The 19,239-nt window shown below is 29.0% G+C and overlaps 6 protein-coding genes across 7 annotated transcripts; 1 reads left to right on the forward strand and 5 right to left on the reverse strand.

Moving 5' to 3' along the window:
• Positions 1 to 246: 246 nt before the first annotated feature.
• On the reverse strand, positions 247 to 1,445 carry OCT59_019400 (uncharacterized protein; the record flags this gene model as incomplete). The annotated part of the gene is made up of 4 exons (XM_066143508.1): positions 247 to 255; positions 320 to 859; positions 977 to 1,327; positions 1,428 to 1,445. The coding sequence occupies 4 exons, from the start codon at positions 1,443 to 1,445 to the stop codon at positions 247 to 249; spliced, it is 918 nt and encodes a 305-aa protein (XP_066005247.1).
• Positions 1,446 to 9,000: 7,555 nt separating this feature from the next.
• On the reverse strand, positions 9,001 to 10,388 carry OCT59_019401 (uncharacterized protein; the record flags this gene model as incomplete). The annotated part of the gene is made up of 6 exons (XM_066143509.1): positions 9,001 to 9,248; positions 9,326 to 9,526; positions 9,610 to 9,822; positions 10,024 to 10,050; positions 10,131 to 10,275; positions 10,383 to 10,388. 6 exons carry the CDS (start codon positions 10,386 to 10,388, stop codon positions 9,001 to 9,003), a joined length of 840 nt encoding a protein of 279 aa, XP_066005248.1.
• A 38-nt stretch (positions 10,389 to 10,426) lies between these two features.
• Positions 10,427 to 12,024, reverse strand: OCT59_019402 (uncharacterized protein; the record flags this gene model as incomplete). Its single annotated transcript, XM_066143510.1, has 5 exons — positions 10,427 to 10,431; positions 10,515 to 10,676; positions 10,761 to 11,150; positions 11,229 to 11,382; positions 11,794 to 12,024. The coding sequence occupies 5 exons, from the start codon at positions 12,022 to 12,024 to the stop codon at positions 10,427 to 10,429; spliced, it is 942 nt and encodes a 313-aa protein (XP_066005249.1).
• A 257-nt stretch (positions 12,025 to 12,281) lies between these two features.
• Positions 12,282 to 13,416, reverse strand: OCT59_019403 (uncharacterized protein). Of its 2 annotated transcripts, XM_066143512.1 has the most exons (5): positions 13,071 to 13,416; positions 12,832 to 12,984; positions 12,619 to 12,766; positions 12,528 to 12,546; positions 12,282 to 12,455 (listed from the first exon to the last, which is right to left on the reverse strand). In XM_066143512.1, exons 1-5 carry the CDS (start codon positions 13,324 to 13,326, stop codon positions 12,396 to 12,398), a joined length of 636 nt encoding a protein of 211 aa, XP_066005251.1. In that variant the 5' UTR covers positions 13,327 to 13,416; the 3' UTR covers positions 12,282 to 12,395. The 2 variants fall into 2 exon arrangements, with proteins under 2 accessions (XP_066005251.1, XP_066005250.1); XM_066143511.1 differs by having other exon boundaries at positions 12,282 to 12,546.
• Positions 13,417 to 13,519: 103 nt separating this feature from the next.
• Positions 13,520 to 16,624, reverse strand: OCT59_019404 (uncharacterized protein; the record flags this gene model as incomplete). The annotated part of the gene is made up of 6 exons (XM_025319775.2): positions 13,520 to 14,282; positions 14,375 to 14,709; positions 14,778 to 15,032; positions 15,158 to 15,321; positions 15,833 to 15,873; positions 16,500 to 16,624. 6 exons carry the CDS (start codon positions 16,622 to 16,624, stop codon positions 13,889 to 13,891), a joined length of 1,314 nt encoding a protein of 437 aa, XP_025172953.2. The 3' UTR covers positions 13,520 to 13,888.
• Positions 16,625 to 17,177: 553 nt separating this feature from the next.
• Positions 17,178 to 17,936, forward strand: OCT59_019405 (uncharacterized protein; the record flags this gene model as incomplete). The annotated part of the gene is made up of 6 exons (XM_066143513.1): positions 17,178 to 17,302; positions 17,366 to 17,400; positions 17,495 to 17,521; positions 17,646 to 17,660; positions 17,744 to 17,821; positions 17,902 to 17,936. The coding sequence occupies 6 exons, from the start codon at positions 17,178 to 17,180 to the stop codon at positions 17,934 to 17,936; spliced, it is 315 nt and encodes a 104-aa protein (XP_066005252.1).
• Positions 17,937 to 19,239: the final 1,303 nt, after the last annotated feature.

The raw sequence follows: 19,239 nt of genomic DNA on the forward strand, positions 1-19,239 counted from the left end.
ATAGGATACTTGATAAAATTTAAAATTAGAATACAATAAATAAATTACATTTATTTAATAAAAATTGATTTTACCAATATTGTTTATCAGGTTTTAATACTTCATCTCCTTCATTAAGTAAGCACATTGTAAACATAACGTGAGAATATTTATTTGTAACTATATGACTGTCACCACCAAATTTTAATTTAATATTATCGCCAATATTTAAAATTGATTTTTTTTTCCAAATTGGTATCAAAGTATTTAATAAATCTTTAATAGAACGATAAGAACAAATTCCACTTTGATCATTAGTTAAAGAAAAATTAGAATTTACAGAATTATTATTAGAAAAATTATTAGAAGAATTATTAGAATTATTTTGTACATTATCTAATTCTATTTTACAATTATAAATTGGAATGATTGTTTCCATATATTTAGAAATTTCATTTCGCCTATTACTAATTTGATATTCTCTTTCAAGATTTGGACTAATAGCTGCCAAATGTCTATACCCATCTCTTGGTATTAGTGCTTCATCACATGCACAAACAACCGCGTCCTGACGAATTCTAGTAAAATCTAAATTAACTTTTGATAGATCAATCCCAACTATTTCATCACCAATTTCGAGTTCAATATATCGAATTTTTGTGTTATCAAAATTTTGTTGTTTTAAAATTATTTGTGATGCCCTTTCAATATCTTTAGCTAGTAATTTTATACACTTGTTTTGTTGTGAACGTGATGTAAGAGCAGTGAAAGAATTTTTACGATTGATAGGTATCAAAATAGATTTTCGTGCTTCAATTAAACAAGGAATATCAAAACCAAATAGAATAGTTCCAGAAATACGAGTTTTTTTATTTAATAGCTAAATATTTTTTTTTTAAAAAAAAAATAAAATAAAATAAAATACAATTAACAAACAAATTCAATATAAATAATGAACAAAATAAAAATGATTAAATATAAAAATTCAATAAATTACCATTAAAAAGTCTTTGCCAACACCCGATGCAGAATTATTATTTGAGATATATCGATCAATACCTTGTGAATCTTTCCAGTTAAGTATAAACTTTACCGTCCCATTAGATGAATAATTTGTTTCGCAAATAATGTCATACCCTTCTAAAGTTGTTTCAACTTTATAATTATCTGGTATTTCATATTCAGGGCAATTTTTTGATGTTCTCTTTGTTTTTTTTACATTGGAAGGATAAATACCTAACGAATGAATAATGTACTTTCTCGAATGAGATTTGCCACCACTTTCATAATAGATGGTAGTAATTATATTGCTATTTGGATAATCATGAATAAAAGTGCGATTTGAATTCTAACAAAAAAAATAAATAAATAAATAAATAAATAAAACACAACAATAAGTAAAACAAATCAAACAAAAAAAATAGCAATATAATAATTTTTTTATATACTTGTTCCATATTATCCATTATAACTAACTGAATACTTTAAAAATTACCAAATTGGAACGTAATAGCAAGCGAAATTTGTAAAATATTTCAGGTATCGTTAATGTTAACTCAAAATAAAGAAAAATAAGGGTATTATTTATATACTTTAAATGTTTGTACTTTAAAAATTGGTATATTTTAAAACAAAACCAGTTTATATAATATAAGAATGAATAACCAATAAAACGACGATTCCCCGACGATTCTCCACTATATTGTTTTGTTGAGAGAAAATATTTTCTTCGCTCTCCTATTTGGCGATTATCAATATAGATTGTTTTGTTACACAAATTCCATATATATCCCTCAATTTTATCACCTGATTATTACTTAGTGAGTTGAGTCCGATTAGCCCATATGAATACATTTATAATTAAATTTGGTAAAATTACGTCGTAAAACAAAAATTTCTCAATCCAAACGACCCCTTGATTAAAAAATTATCAAAAAAAAAATCTTTCCAAATGAACCCTTAGAAAATTTCTCATCAAAAAAATATTTGAAATGACCCCTCTAGTTAAAAAATTTTTTTAAAAAATCTCTTCAAATGAATCCTTAGAAGATTTATTAAAAAAATCTCAAAAAATCTCCCAAATAAATTCTTAGAAATTTCTTTATTAAAAATAAAATGTCCCAAATGATCCCTTTAGTTAAAAAAATCCCAAAAAATAATTTTCCCAAATGAACTTCTAGAAATTTTCTGTTAAAAAATATCCCAAACAATCCCTTTGGTTAAAAAATTCTTAAAAATAATCTTCTCAAACAAACTCTTAGAAAATTCTCTATCAAAAATGTTTCAAACGATCCCTTGGTTAAAAAATTCTCAAAAATAATCTCCCCAAATGAATCCTTAGAAAATTCTCTATCAAAAAATGCCCTAAACGATCCCCTTAATTAAAAAATTCAAAAAATAATTTTCCTAAACGAACTCTTAGAAAATTCTCTATCAAAAAATGCCCTAAATGATCCTTTTAATTAACAAATTCTCGAAAAACCATTTCTCAAACGAACTCTTAGAAAATTCTCTATCAAAAATGTTCCAAACGTTCCCTTTAGTTAAAAAATTCTCAAAAATAATCTCTCCAAATGAATCCTTAAAAAATTCAATTCTGGGATGGTGTTGATTTACCTTCTACCGATTTGCATCCAACTGGTAAAAGAATCCAGATGGTGGTAATTTGCTGCAGCAATGACATACCAGCTGCTAGAAAATTATGCGGTCATATTTCAGCATTAGTTGGCTGCTATCGATGCTATAAAATAGCTAACATCAGCGGAAGAAAGCTTAATTACGGAGGGTTTGATGACATGACCAAGTGGTTCGTGCAAAAAGATCTAAATGAACATCGACGCAATGCCGAACGTTGGCGGTTGTGTAAATCTAAGTACGAAAGAAAAAAACATGTTTCCAAAACTCACGTACGTTGGTCAGAGTTGTTAAGATTGCCGTATTTTAACCCGATCAGATTTCTTGTGGTTGATCCAACGCATAATTTATTTTTGGGAATCGCGCATTGGATCGTGAAAAAGTTGTGGATAGATGGTGGGAAAATAACAAAAACCCCATCTTAAATTGATGGAAAAAAGAGCAAAAAAGATCCAAGTTCCAGTTGATTTAGGAAGGATACCTTTTAAAATAGCAACCGGAGAAGGATTTTCTGGATATACAGCTGATCAATGGAGGTCGTTTATTATGATTTATGCAACACCGATTATGTGGGATCTTTTAGATGAGGCTGATAAGAAAATTTTAGCAAATTTTGTAAGAGCCTGTACTTTGCTTGTTTGTCGAATTGTTAACAAAAGCGCACTGCTCGAAGCTCATTACCGACTGCACCAAGTAGCTCGTTTAATTGAGGAAAATTACGGACAGGAGAAAATAACTCCAAATATCCATTTATCTCTCCACATCGTTGAATGTTGCCAAGATTATGGACCGCTTTATTTGTTCTAGTGTTATTCATTTGAACGAATGAATGGCGTATTAGGTAAAACACGTTGATTGTTGAAAATCAAAATTTCTAATTGGCAAATTGGTAACGGATAAACTTATTGTTTAAATAGGTTCCCTTCCTAATAGTAAACGTACTATTGAATTAGAATTGTTGCGTATCATCGTGCAAAATTTGCGGTTAGACAGCTTAATATCCGCCTAATCGGATAATGCAAAATTGATGAATGCATTACCTTTGGTTCAATCTCGATTAACAACTGGAAGTTTGGCAGCTTATGATGGGTTTGATTTTAATGAACTTTACTATTTTATGCAAAATTTTCATCAAAATATCGATAACACGATTACTACTGGTAGCGAATAATTTTCGGGAGAGATGCTTACTCCAAGAAATCGAGTATCGTTACCAAATGCCACATATGAACTATTGGTAAAATATTATAATGATATATACGATTGGAATTTTACATCAATTGCTGATTTAGCTTCGAGTGATTTATCATCAGAAGATTCCAATCAATCAATCGTTGTATTGCCAATCGTAACCCAATTTGGTCATATTCGGATTGCTGCTGAAATTTTTGGGTCAAAAAGTGCACCCCGATATCAAAGAAGTTCATATATTCTGGCCAAATTTATACAGAATGATGAGTCCATAGACATTTACCCTGGTCATGTTCAGTATTATTTCGAGCATACAGTTCAGCTGCCAATCGGTCCTAAGACGCATCGGCTCGCTTTTGTCAACTGGTATTTATGAAGCTGGCAAATGAGAAAACAAGGTTTCATTGCAGAATCGGCAATTGGGATGATAAAAGTTGCAACGTTGAATTGTGGAAATATGATTTCCACAAATTATCTAGAGATGCCATCATGCCGATTCATAACATATACAGTCGATTCTTACCTAGCAAATTTACAGTTGGCACACAAAATCCAACTACTTATATGGCAGTCATACCAATTAATAGACAATTTCATTTGTAATAAAACAGAGTTCATTTACATTTAAAATAAGTTATCTGATAAATAAATTTATAATTTACTAACAATCGGATTACAATTTGTTTTAAATTTATAAATTACTAACAATCGGTCACTATTTGTTTTAAAGAGAGCAATCGGTAAATTAAACTAAATGATAATTATCAATCGGTAAATTTAAACTAAAAGATAGTTATCAATCGGGTATTAATCTGATTGATACCCGATCGAAGTGTACACCAATTTCTAACTATTGAATAAATCAGGTGACCGATCAAAAAAAAAGTTACCAATTGGGTAGATACCTGATTGGTCAGCATTTTACCTGTATTTATTAACAAATTTATTCTTTATTTAGAATTTATTTAGGATTCTGAAGATTACTAAAATAATTCAAATTTTAATATATAATTAAAATTTTAAAATGTGATATTTCAGTTAATATTATACTCAAAAAGATGAATTATCCCTATAAAAAGTATTTATATTTAAGGGAAAATGTCATTGGCGACCCGTATCGCCAGTGCGACCCTAAATCATTTGATCAAATTTGATTGGCTAACTAATATTTACAATTACGTCAGCCTTCAGTTCTTTGTTATTATTTTCCCCTTTTTTTCGTTATTCTTTTTCCCTCCTTTTTTTGTTTCCTTTTCTCTTTATTTTCGCTTTACTTGTTTTATTTTTTGACTTTTTTTTCATTTTATTTCCCTTTTCTCTTTTTTGATTTTATTTTCCTTTCTTTTTTTCCTTCTTTTTCATTTTTTTTTGGTATGTTTTTTCGTTCTTTCTTGCTATTTTTTGTTTTTTCTTTTTTTATAGGTCTTTGAGGTTCTTTACAGTTTTACAATTAAGGCGTACATCCTTTTTTTCGCCTTTGTTTTTTAATTTGTTCTTTACTGACTCTCTACGTTGTTCTTTAACTCCTTCCTTTTCAACATTATGTGACGCGTTTTACTCTTAACTTCACAGGTTTTGTTATTATTTGTTCTTTAACTCACTTGTTTATAAGTTTCATTTTTTAACCTTATTATAGGCTTTTTTTCGCGTTAAGTATTTTTTTCTTTTTTTTTCTTTTTTATTCTTTAGGTTCTTGTTTTCATTATTCTTTACTAACTATATTTTCTCTACTTTATGCCACTCTTTGACTTCGCAGGCTTTATTTTTCAATGTCATTGGTTTTGTTCTTTGATTTCATGAGTTTCATTATCATTTAATTCTTCAACTTTCTTCGTGGGTTTTGTTCTTCATCTCGATTTTGTTTTTTACTCTGTTGTTGTCATTTTTTTTTTGTGTATCAAAATTACTAGTTCTGTTAAAAATAAAATATAAATTTTACAATGTTTCTCTATTAGTAAACTTTAATAATTGATTTTTAACCATACAGTATATCATTATTTTATTGCGTAAATCAAAAAACTTTTTGCGAATTAAAGTGTTGCGAATTTTTTAACGAAAATAAAAAAAGTTGACCAATCAAAATATAGTATAAAATCACGTGATTAGGGTCGCCATGGCGACAGGGTCGCCATAAACTAACGCCCTATATTTAAAATATAATTAAAAACTTTTTAAAATATATTTAAAATATACTTAAAATATATTTAATTTAAAAATTGCGAAATACTTATAATATACTTAAAATGTATTTAAAATTATCTTAAAATATATTTTTAATATATTTAATTTTTGCCCAAATACTTAAAATATACTTAAATTATATTTAAATTAAAATTTAAGTATATTATAGATATATTTTTTACATACTTAAAATATTCTTATAATATATTTCATAATATATTTTAAGTGTATTTTAAGTATGTAAAAAATATACTTATAATAATCTTATAATATACTTAAATTTTAATTTAAATATAATTTAAATATATTTTAAGTAATTAAATATATTAGACATATATTTTAAGATAATTTTAAGTATATTTTAGATATATTAAAAATAGGGTTTTGTTTTTTATCGCCATGGCGATGCATCGCCAGTGTCACGTGATTTTATAATTCCGGCCGGAATTAAAAGATCGTCAAGAAATTTCCTTTTTTGGAAGTTTTGTGTAACAAAAACTTGAATTTTGCTGAAAAATAAAATTGCCTTTTTTGGATTGTGTAACGTTACCTAAAGATCCAAAAAAGGATATTTTGGCCAGCGTTATAAAATTTGGCCGAGATTAAGCATGTAATGTATAGGAAGTGACAAATAGTATTTTTTGCACTGAAAAAATTCTAAGTCCCCAGAATAAATAATAAAAATGGAAAACTAGAGGATGTGACGCGGGGTGACAAATTATTCATATATGTAAAGTCACGTGACACTTGCGACACATCGCTATGGCGATTTTTTATAAAATCCTTAAAAATATATTATAAGTATTTTGCAATTTTTAAATTAAGTATATTTTAAATATATTTTAAGTATATTTTAAGTATAATACTTTTTATAGGGTATATATTAAAATATTTATTTTGTTAAGATAAATTTAACAAGCTAAAGATCATTAAATCCAATTACTAGATCCCAAAATAGTAAAATCTAAAATTTACATATAACTTTGTATATTTAAAACAGAAATTAATTGTAAAGTTTATATAAATTCAGATCTGAATTTTTTTAGTAACCTTTAGATTCTATTTATTCAGATTAATTTTATTTGATTTTAAGAATTCATCTTTAATTTCAAATTATTTAGGTTTACAAAAGGCAATCAAAATTATCCGGCCATTTTATTTTGCTAAAATTTTGTTGATCATGATGTGTTAATGTTATATAAATAAGATATAATTTTGTATTTATAATCACAATAAACAAATTCCAATGCTTCATATTTTTTGAAAATATATATGAAGTCACCCTATTGTATGAATTTTATAAATTTTACAATTTTGTGTAAACAAACTTAAAAATATTAAAAATATCATAATTTCGCCAATATCGATCTGATCGACCTGTGCTTACCACCATTCGAATCGTCTCAATGAGACGGATCAAAAGAACTATAAATCGGAAAATTTCAATCACAGGATCAGAAAATATTGTAGATGACATTTAGGCTTTTAGAGCGTAATCATGTGATAAATATCGATCTTACAAACATTAAATTATTACCATTCAAATCCTCTCAATGAGACGAATCTGATGAACCCAAAATTTCAAAATTTCAATCACTAGATCTTAAAATAACCTTAACATACAATTTTAAATTTTAAAATTCATGAATTTCGCAAACTCGAAAAATTTATAATTTACATAGTATTACATTTGCATAATACCTGTAATTAATATGTAATATAATGGCATAATACTTTTTCAACATTATGCTTGCATACCTTATTAAATTTTCTAATAAAACTACTTGAAAAGTACTATGTTAAAGTTGCATTGAAAGGTATTCCTCCAGAATATTATAAAAAATCTATCAATAGCATATCTCTGTGAATTGGGGAGTTATTTTTGCAAATGGAGATAGAATTTATTATTAAAATTTTATCTGAATTAGTAAACAAAGACATAATGAATTTGTTTAACCTAAATTTTTATTGCTATATTATATATATATAAATTATTTCAACTTGAAAAGTGGCCGGATAATTCTGATCGCCCTCTGTATTTTAATTCAAATTTTAACAGTTGGAATTATTAGCTATGACTAATAATTTAATATATATGGTTCATAAGAAAATTTTCAAAATAGTGGAAAACTGAAAAATATATATATACGTATATATATAATTCAAATCAGTATTCTAAGATTACTATTTGGATTTACTAATATATGCAGATATTCAAATTCAATTAGAATTGAAGGATTAATTTTAATTGACCAGATTACAGATTAAAACATTACTATAGGAAAATTTTGTATTTATATTGTAAATAGTTTTATTAATAGTTTTAAAGTGTTATAGTTTCATATAAATTATTATAATTGATATAAATTTACTTTAGAGATGTTTAAAAAAACAGAATAAAATATGTTAATAAAATTAGGTTAAATCATCTAGGTGAAATCATTCTAAGTTATAATAATCCTATAGGATATATTATATAAAAAAAAAAGTTTTTTACTTCAAATCACCGGGGGTGAGTATCACCGTTGGCAAATTTTACTGGCACTCTATTTATTTAATGCTGGTCGATCGTCATAATTTCAGTCATCGGTGATCATCACCCCCGGTGATAGTTAGAAAAATTAAAAAAAAAAATATATCGTCATTAATTTTATTAACTAAAAAATTAATTATAATTATTTATGAATTATAATTCAAATTAGATAATTTCATATCCTAAATATAAATTTATAAATTTATGTAAATTTATACTTTATATATATATCTACATTGTTTTCACAATAAAATAGATATTGTGATAATTTGATATATACTTGTTTATACAAAAAAAATATTTAATATGTAATATATATTATATAATGATTTTTTTCTCCAATAAGTTCGATATTTATATTCAATCTTTGATTGTAACAGAATAACTAACTAGATAATAATATATATTATAATAATTCAACAATACAATAATAACTAATAAACTATTAAAATCTTTTACCTTTTCTAGGTAATATCTCTTTATTACCCATGAAGCTTACCATTTGGCCTACCGTTTAAAGCTTCCAAATTTGGATTTTTTACTGCCTTGGTCTTTTTTCTCTTAAGCTTTCTCCATTGGCCATTTGACAAATTCATTTCAAATATGAAAGTTTCTTGAATTTCCTTGCCTTCATTAGGGATTGGCGTCTTTTCTTCATGTAAAATAATATGGCGAATCTCATCTTCATTACAAGATACTCCACTTGATATACTCATAAGTTTTTCGCGTTCTAATTATTTGGGAAAATAGATATTAATATATCATAAATAGATAAAAAAAAAGAGATGTATTTTTGTTCAACATTACGTTCTGGTTTAGTGTGATGTCCACCTAAAAAGTTTATTATGAGCTGACGGTTGTCTCCGTGAATCTTATTAGATTTATCAAGAACTGCTCCGCAATTCATTTCGAATTGTTTTCTCATTGTTTCAGTCATTTCGATCTTGGGTATTTCTTCAAATTGTGATTTTGGCAGTTCTAAATCTGCAGCCATAGGATGTTCAGATACTAAGGGGAAGAAAAATAAAATAAAATAAAATATATGGGATTAGATAAATTATAATATGTAATAATAATGATGATGTTATTACCTGATGATACTGGCTCAGCTGTAGTTGATGTATTAACTGGATTTGAACCCGAACCGTTCTGTGATATCATAACAGTGTTGAAATTATCTGTTGAGTTATCTGGCTGATATAGATGCGTTGGTGATAATGAAGACGTAGGTGCCACCGCTTTCTTAGGCTTCTTGTGTGGCAATTCTTCATCCGATACAATTTCATCTTCAACTGTTTCATCATCTGTAAATATAAATTTATGAATATTAATTAAACCGATTAATAAATTATCGATTCGAATATATAAATTTAAAAAAATATTATTTAATAATTTTATCTATGAATTTGACATTGACATTTCATAACAATAGCAAATAATTTTAAAATAATAAATGCTAATTGCTATAAAGGCTATGGTCACAATGTGAAATAAAAATACTTTACTATTAATTTTCTTTTTTTTTCGTGTAACTGCTAAATAAATAAATAAAATTTCCTAAGTCAGTAAAACATAAATTAATTGTTTTGTTCTTAATAAGAGCGAATCTTACCGGGAACATTAGTCGGTTGTATGTCACCCATTTCATTAGAAGCCGCTGTTGCTGCTGCCGCCGCCGCCGCTTTTGCTGCAGCCTTTTCACGTTTTTCTTTCTCTTTTGCTAGTCTGGCTTCCTCCTTTAGTTTTGCTTTCTCAGCCTTTTCACGTTCTTTTTGTTTTTTTCTCCTCTTCTTCGCGTCTTTTTTCTTCTTGACGTTTTTCCCGTTCCTGTCTTCGCATTTCTTTCATTTGTTGTTCCTCTGACCGACATCATAGAAGAGAAAGTAATTTACACATTATCAAAATTGGCTACACTGAAATATTCCAGTCAAAGGAAAAAATATACATCAAATAATAGCCACACAATATGATAAAGTACTATGTGAAATATTCGTACCCATTTGTGTTTTAAGTTTTGTTTCTTCTTGATTTCGTGTTATAGTTGTTGCTGTTGTTATATCAAGCATTTGAATTTTCGTCGGTTTCACATATTTTTTTCCTTGAGTAATTTTTGGCTCTGTTGGTGAATCTGGTCCTTGTGTAGATCCAGAAAAAGATCCTTATAACAGCAAATCGGTATTAGGAACAATTAATTATTATAAGAACATTTATTTAATATATTAAATAACGCAATTTTAATTACCACGAGAAGGATTCGGAGGTCTGTGGAATGGTTGTGACAATTGTGAAGGTCGACGTTTAGGAGGAATAAATAACGAAGGCCCCGATGAAGTAGTTGATCGATTCGAAGGAAGGCCTTGTGATGAACCAATCCGATTCTGATCTGACATAAAATTAAATCCTGTTGCATTGACAGGAGAGGTTAATCCTGGCGAAGGTGGTGGCATTGCTACATTGTTCAGGGCATGTAAACGTTGTTGCTTTGATATTTCAATTCCCTGCCTTAAAGTAAAATGTGAAGAGGGCGAACGAACAGCTTCTGTGTTGATTGAAAGAGTTGAAAAGGCATCACTTATGTCACGATCTATAAAAGCATATTCTGTCGGATGAAATTTTATTCCAGTTTGTTGTACTTTACATTAAATGGTACTTTGTTAGTTTTGAATTTTAACAAATTTCCGCTTTAAAAATAGAAGAACATATATCTTACTGCGTTCCATTAAACTTTGAAGTCCAAGCTGAGCGTCCTCAGGAATATGTTGTTCTATGTTAAGGTCAAGTGTACCTGTGGATGGATAATTTTGTAACATTTTTGATACTAAGCGGACCCACTCGTCATTGTCATTGCATCCATTTGTAATTATCTAAAATTTGACATAATCGAAAAGAATAGAAGTAGATGAGTAAAGATTCATACGTAATAAAAAAAGATGGTTGTATCAGTTACAGTTTATTGAACAGGCGGTTAAGTATATTATTTAGTTTTAAATTTACTTAAGGCATTCCTCAAGATGTATTATTTTATTCCTCTAATAGTAATAATATCACAAGTAAACTAAAACTTTTCTTATACTAAATTTTATTTTTGGAATATAAAATGAATGACAATGTCTAAAAAAAGCGCGATGCCATAAAATCAGATGTAATGCATAAAAATTTTCGTATTAATAATCAACTCGAACATTACATATTTGTTGTTTGCCATATCTTTAAAACGCGATTCAATTTACAGTAATTTTTTTAAGCGATTACAGAATAAATCTTGCAACACATACCGCAGTCAGTTCATTTCCCATACTACTCAGCAAGAGTTTCCTAATGCACAAAAGTGCAAACAAAACTCCCAGCTTAATGTTAGAAGGATATAAGTTCCAACGACTACAAATATGCTGCAGTATTTCCCTTGTAAGTTCCGGACCTACGATCGAAGGAAACAACCAAGGATTGGTTGACGACTGAATCAACCAATTTTCAACTCCTTCTGGCGTATTGCGATCCGCGGCCATTAATAAAAGTTTATAAGTGCTTCAGTGGATAAAAATTACAACTTTCACAGTAGCGTTACGGACAAGTCTTTGTTGTTGAAACCGAACTGAATGATCAGTGCACGATCCCAAGTTGGGTGGAGAAGAATCTACTATTTTATACATACGTGTGTAGCTGGAGTGTGAAATAGCAGTTTTTGGTCTTTCTTCAAAACAAATTCACGTGATCATATAGTTAGTAATTGAATCAGCAAATCAAATGAGTTATCCGGGTTGAGTTCATTGCGATATATCATGTGCATTTTTTATTTACAAATGAAAGGAATTAATTGTATTTAAATATGCGTAATAAGTAATAATGAAAAGAAATTCAAGAAATTAATGTTTGTGAATTAATTTTGCGAAATTATTTCCAGAAAAAAGGAAGTTTGTGACTCGTTGGCTCCCATGCACTAAAAAAAAATAAATAAAAGATTAGTTAAACCATCCGATAAATTTATTTATTTTTCAGTTGATATTTCAACCTTGGGCTCAGTTTGACGTCTATAAAATTAACAATTATTACGTTATTAAATTAGTTAAACAATTAAATATATTTAAAAAAAGGAAATTAACCTAAAGCAAGTTTGAATGAATGATTTTTCAATCTCTTCTGCATTTAATTTGTATGCGCCTTGAATAAGTACTGACGGAGTAGATTGTCTCATAAAAGGGTTTTCGATAAACGCACGACCGTTATAATTCGCAAAAAGGATGGGTTGTTCTAGAAAATTTAAATTAATTTGAGTATTCATAGATAATAATGTTTAATCAATATATTTCACATACTCGGAAGTGCACGAATTTGTTGTTCATTTAAATGAATTGTTTTTTTCTTCTTTCGGGGAAAGTTGGGTGCTTTCCAAGCGAGAGTCGCGGCACTGTCTGCGTTATCTGTATAAGTCCTTTTAACCGACCTGTGTTGCGCCACAATTGAAGAACCTTTGTTTTTTATAAAATTCGTCTCTTCACCTTAGAATTAACGAATTGACAAGACCTTAATCATAAATTTTCGCCTTATACATTACTTGTCTTTTTAAACCTTCGAGAATCTTCTTCAATGTTAACTTCGTCAGTTTTCTTAGGCTTCGGAATACGTGAAGAAGTTCTAATAGCTTTTGTCTTGATACCCGATTTAGTTGATTTTTTAGCTAATACTTCAGGAGTCAAGATCTCGGATGGAAGTTTAAAAATCTGCTGATGGCAAACTTTTTCAAAGTCGACTAGCTTAAAATATCTAAAAGATACATGTTCTGGGATGACTACTTTAGAATTTGAAGACATTAATATTTCCTTTAATACGAAAGTTGGGAATATTTTATAGTTAAAAAACCAAATCAAAATCAGGTTAAGAATTATTTAAATAAGTTAATTATATATGAACATTAATTTTATTTACTTTTAAATTATATAAATCACGTTCTTTTTATCAATGAATATTATATATATATATGTATAATAAATTTTTCTTAGGAATGAAATATATCTGGAAAATAATAGTTGCTTATATCATGTAAATAATAAAACAAATACTAAATTATGCTAAATTCTTTTAAAATTAATCAAACAAAAATAAAAGTATGAGATTCTATCAAATTTTAGGATTTTTATATTAATATATAGAACCTATACAAATTCTAATAGTAAAAAAAAAAATATAAAGGATGATAAACAAAGTTGTACCAAAGTATCCACAATATTTTGACTGATCGCCCAAAAGAATAAATTTCACCATTGCTTTAGAAAGCATGAGAATCAGGGCATAAAAAAAAAATTGTTCAATACAAATAGATTTTCACTCAATTCTTTAACTTTGGAACGACTTATTAGGCAGATAACTGTAATTTTACCGATAAGGATGGTAGTTATGTTGTCCACGTACTTGGTGGCTACTGTACAATGCACCACCCGAACCACTATTATTCATGGAACTAGAATAAGAGGACCGAGTAGGTCCACTTCGAGAACTGTTGCCGCCACGACCATACATAGGAGAAGTCGGATGGTGGTGGTGGTGGTCTCTATAATTACTTTCATCCCGACCGGGAGAGTGTCGATATGCACCTAATCGACTGCTAGAACTTGGTCCACCCATTGCTGAGCCACTCCCAGATGATGGCCCACCTGAACCATAGCCGCTTTCTCCTCTTCCGTACCATTGGCTGTAAGATCCTCCACGACTTCCGGAACCTCCGTAACTGCTACTACTACCTCCATATTGACTATTATAACCACCATACCTACTAAATGTTTTTAAAATAAAAATATAAACGTAAAATAAACAATATATTAATAATAATTAATAAATTTCTAATTTGCAATCAAATATTACCTTGAAGAATAATAAGCATTCATAGCATTATATTGAGCATACCCGCTAGGATAAGAACTTGGATAATTATAATTGGGATATTGGCCGTATCCACCATAGCCCGAATATGAACTAGGATTGTAACTGCCAAGACCAGAATATCCCCCGGAACTCCCATCTTTCCCAACACCGGACATTCCATATGGGGAACTATATCTGCTACTAGCTGAGCTAGCTGAAGAGGATAAACCAGACATAGCAGCCGCGGCTGATGCTGGAGACGATGATCCGTAATTTCCTTGATAAATATTAATTCTTTGTGATTTGTGTTTAGGCATTGCACGCTTCACTTCAACCTATATATTAAAATTAAATTGATTAATAAAGTACAAATAAAATTACAAATAAAATAGAATCAATTTACCGGTTTATTTTGAATTTCCAAGTCGTTTCTACCCATAGCCTTCTCAACTGGTTCAGAAGAATCAAAAGTGATAAACCCAAAACCACGAGGTCTACCAGTATCACGATCAACCATCAAGGTCGCATCAATGACATTTCCAAATTGAAGGAAATATTCTTTAAATTCTTCTTCAGATACTTCCGGCGCAATACCTCCTACAAAGATTTTTTCGGTTTTTTCTTGTTCTTCACGTGGGATGGCTCGTTTGGGATCAATCTATATTTTAATATTGATTTACATAAATCATTTTTTATTCACAAACATGAAAATCGACAATATCAAGGTTTTCCTTAATTTCGGGCAGTACTATGAAGATTTGTGATTATAATATTCCTACTTACAATTTTCCCATCCAATTGATGTTCTTTCACCAATACGGTATTGACAATGGAAGGATCTACAAATGTGAGAAAACCAAAACCACGAGATCTCCCTGTATTCGGATCTCTCATAACTATACAATCCGTTACTTCACCGTACTGTGAAAAGTATGATTTAAGGCTCTCTAATATTAATTTAATTTATTTAACCATAGGGAATTGATTTGGTATTAAAAAAAGAAAAATAAGAAGATAGATGAATAAATCGTTGAAAGTATTTAATAATAAATATTTTATTCAAAATTGAATAATAAATATTGAAATATTCAATGAAAAAGTAAAAATAATTCGGATTAAAGATGATCCACTCAGAGTTCTTGAAAAATGATGCTCAAGCTAATCAACTTTCCATTGAACTTCGCAAATCCAAAAATAAAATAATAAATGACAAATTTCTCTCTTAATAAAATTGCATCCTATAGAATATCTCTTATGTTTGATTGTCTCTTTAATAAATATATGAATCAACGATGAGAAAAAATTTTTTAACTAACGACAGATTGTCGACTAGCATCTTTCATATTAAATATATATAAAGAGAGCGAGAGAGAGAGAGAGAGAGAGAGACCACAACGCATAGGAAATAAAATAAATTGTAAAGAAGGCTACGGTAAGACTAAAATACAAGAATCTTACCATCGGTTGTTTCCCAATTAAGACCTCCTATGAACATCTTTCTACAGTATTCAATGTGAACGATTTATGGTAAAGGAATACAGTTGATAGATAGATAGATAGATAGATGTATTCGATATATATAGATATAATAATTTATATATATAAATAGTGTAAAAAAAAAGTATTGGGGAAAAAGAGAAACCTATTAGTTGTAATTTATCTGCAATGCTCTAAAGAAATAAAAATAAACCTAACCACAAAAAAAAAAAAATATTATATTATAGTATCTTCGAAAATTTTATATTTCTCCCTCTCCCTCTCTTTCCATGCTACATCATAAAATTGTAATCCAGATTTCTTTGTGTTATATTTCTCTATTTTATGATTTGTATAGGCAATTTCCTTCCTCAAGGCTAATAATTATAATTTTTTGTGTATAACTATATGTGTAAGTTTGAGTATTAAAAGCCTCTCCAGAGTTTGCCTTCTTTCGATTTTCTTTCCATATATTAGAAATCATAGAAGTGCATCATGAAGAATATTCCTGGATCGCTGGTTTCGAGCAAGACAAGAAAAAAAAAGATACGGAAAAAAAAGAGGGGGAAAACTCCACAGAAAATTGCAATCTAAAAGTTTCAACTAAAAGAAAATTGCAAAAAATATTATCAAAGCGATGATACTTTACCCTTCTTCGTGTGTTGATGCTTTATTATTTTCTTCTTTTTTGATCATCATATCAGTTTCTTGAACTGATCTTCCATCTTGTTTAGAATCTGATGATTGGCGAGATGACGAACTGTCGGCTGCCATTGTGAACTATTTGTTGCTTAATAATTAGTTTTTTACGATTGATCTTTTGGTTCGAATAGTAAACTCCTTCACTGAAAAAGCCTGATGTTTATAAATATATTTGACTGTTAAAAAAATGTATTTCAATGTAAAAACTACCCATTAGTAACTTACTATATATATATTTTCAATAAGAGCGGGCTGAAAACTGGGACAAAAGGTTATTAATTACAACTCCTCTGTAACACAGTTTTTATTTGTGTAAGAAAACATTGTAAATTACTAATACGTAAATTATAACACTGCGCCAAATCTTTTGTAGTATTGACGTAAATTGAAGAAAATGAATTTACATATAAATCATGTGAACACATGAAATTAAAGATATTATGCACCTAAATGGCTTCCATCAAATTATATTATTTTACCTTAACAACAACAAGTATTACAACAAAAAAAATTATTATTACAACAACAACAACAGCAACAGCAGAAGCAGCTCTAACCAGCTAAACAATATTGGTATCATTATTCCTTTGCTGATGGCAAGATTAAAGATAAGACAGTAAGAACAATGATATACAAAGAAATGCTACAGTATTTACCTAAAGTCACTCAAGGCAATTTGCGAATTCGAACTTATAGAACTAAAAGATTTCTTATGCTATTTGGAGAAAAGGGTTGGGTAGATAGAATTAAGTCAGTCACTTAGCGCGAGCGATATTTCTAGATTAAACAATGCTCAATTTCAAAATATTATAGACTAACGATAGCAGAAACGATCACATCTCAAACAAGTAGGACTAATCCAACCTATATTTTTGCAACAAGATATTGGTTTAGTAGTTATTATGGCATTACTGATGACATCATGCCCATTATGCAAATTAGGTCATGATGATGAAGAAAGTATAGAAAGTAGGTATAAAGCCGGATCAGCATGAAATTGAGATAACTGCATAATCTGGGGTCTCTATGAGACTGCTCATGTTTCATTGTGATATTTTTAGGGCTAATTTATATCAACTATTACCTAATTTAGATTGTTTGCAGTCATGTAAAAAGAAAATAACCGAGTCTGAATCCCAAATATCTGGATTGGCATGCTCAAATTAACTGGATTACCATGTATTTTGACAGATAAGATTCGGTCCAACTTATATAAAAAATATAAAAAAGAAACTGGACATGAGCCATGGCAATTGTCAGATGTGATAAGTATGTCAGCACCTCTGATTTCAAGCCTATCTCTTTCGAAGCCAAACCTTATCCAGAATTAATTATCAAATCTATGTTAGAACATTTCACACGAAATAGTTTTAGGTGGAATTAATAATTATAATTTTGCATTTGCTCAACCATGGAACTTGCCATACCCTATTTGTGATGGAAAACATGGGAATTATGGATTACATGGTGAATGGTATAGAGAATATTGTCTTACCTGCGATCGTAGCATAGACGATCATGTAAGATCGATCAGTTACCTCAACTGAAATGCACAGTATGATATCGGAAAAATTTTTGCTGAAAGAATAGAGCTGTGTTACGTAAGATTTTTGCATATTTTTTTTTGTATTTTGACCTATTTTTTTCTCATACGATCAATAAAGCAAAGGCGCAATTAGCGCAATTAATTTACCAAATTTACAGACACATAATAGAATGGATTGTGAGATGTATGCATATATATTTTTTTTATTGATCCAGAACATGATCAATATTATGTATCACAGGTACAAGTAATTGTGCCAAATAATTTATTCTCAAACTTTCTCATATATTCCCAAAATTCTTGTGTACACAGTGTATATTATTATTAAAAAAAAGGGCGCTTAATGATCTTTACATACGGATAATGTTAAATTCTTTATTGTTAAATTAAGAAGGCTGTTGATCAGATTTTCGTGATGTAATCATATTATCGTAATTTTTCCCAGAAGTGTATTAGTAAAGCAAAAAAATTCAAATTAAGCTTACCATTATTAATTGCTCGGCTAACTTCTTGAAACATGTCATCACAATGTTAATCAATTTTCCCGCCTCTATAGATGTCCCAAAATAAAACAGACATATCTCTTCTTGTTATATATCAGCATTTTGATCTTTGCCGAGACTATCATCACGCGTACAATTGGTGCAATATTACTTCCTGTGATGGAATATTATCTAATCTAGTCAATTTCACATGCATTGTCAGCGCAGTAAAATTTTCTGAAAGATCATACTGGAGATAAAAAATTTAAGCAATAGGAATGGAATGTTGTGAAAATGAATCGTGATGGTTAGTATGAATCAGAAATAATGCATTTTTAACTCACTTGCTGACAACTCCAAAATTTATGCTAGGTCCGAAATTACTTAATCTCGTGAACTAAAATCAAAACTTTCTCTGTTATCTGCGTGGGTGGGATAGATATAGTTTTATTTCGTGTTTATAGAAAAGAGTATGAGCCTAATCTTATAGTTAGCAATATTAGCGATGGAAACAAATTAGTTGTAGATATTTTTTGAAATGTGAGGGAGTAAAGGAATAATATGATGCTAGAACTCACATTAAAAATGGCCTAGAATCCGCGTACACCCTGCCTCTTTGATAGCATAATACAGTACATCTCATTTGCTTCTTTATCATT

Source organism: Rhizophagus irregularis, chromosome 29 (genome assembly GCF_026210795.1).
Source record: "Rhizophagus irregularis chromosome 29, complete sequence".
Classification (NCBI taxonomy): Eukaryota; Fungi; Glomeromycota; class Glomeromycetes; order Glomerales; family Glomeraceae; genus Rhizophagus; species Rhizophagus irregularis.

Bases quoted from the DNA above. Each gene is read 5' to 3' on its own strand.
- OCT59_019403 (XM_066143512.1), bottom strand. From the start codon at position 13,326: ATGTCTTCAAATTCTAAAGTAGTCATCCCAGAACATGTATCTTTTAGA. The intron at 12,985-13,070 runs GTAATGTATAAG...TAAAAAACAAAG, and splicing joins TCGAAGGTTTAAAAAGACAA to GTTCTTCAATTGTGGCGCAA. The intron at 12,767-12,831 runs GTATGTGAAATA...TAAATTTTCTAG, and splicing joins ACAAATTCGTGCACTTCCGA to AACAACCCATCCTTTTTGCG.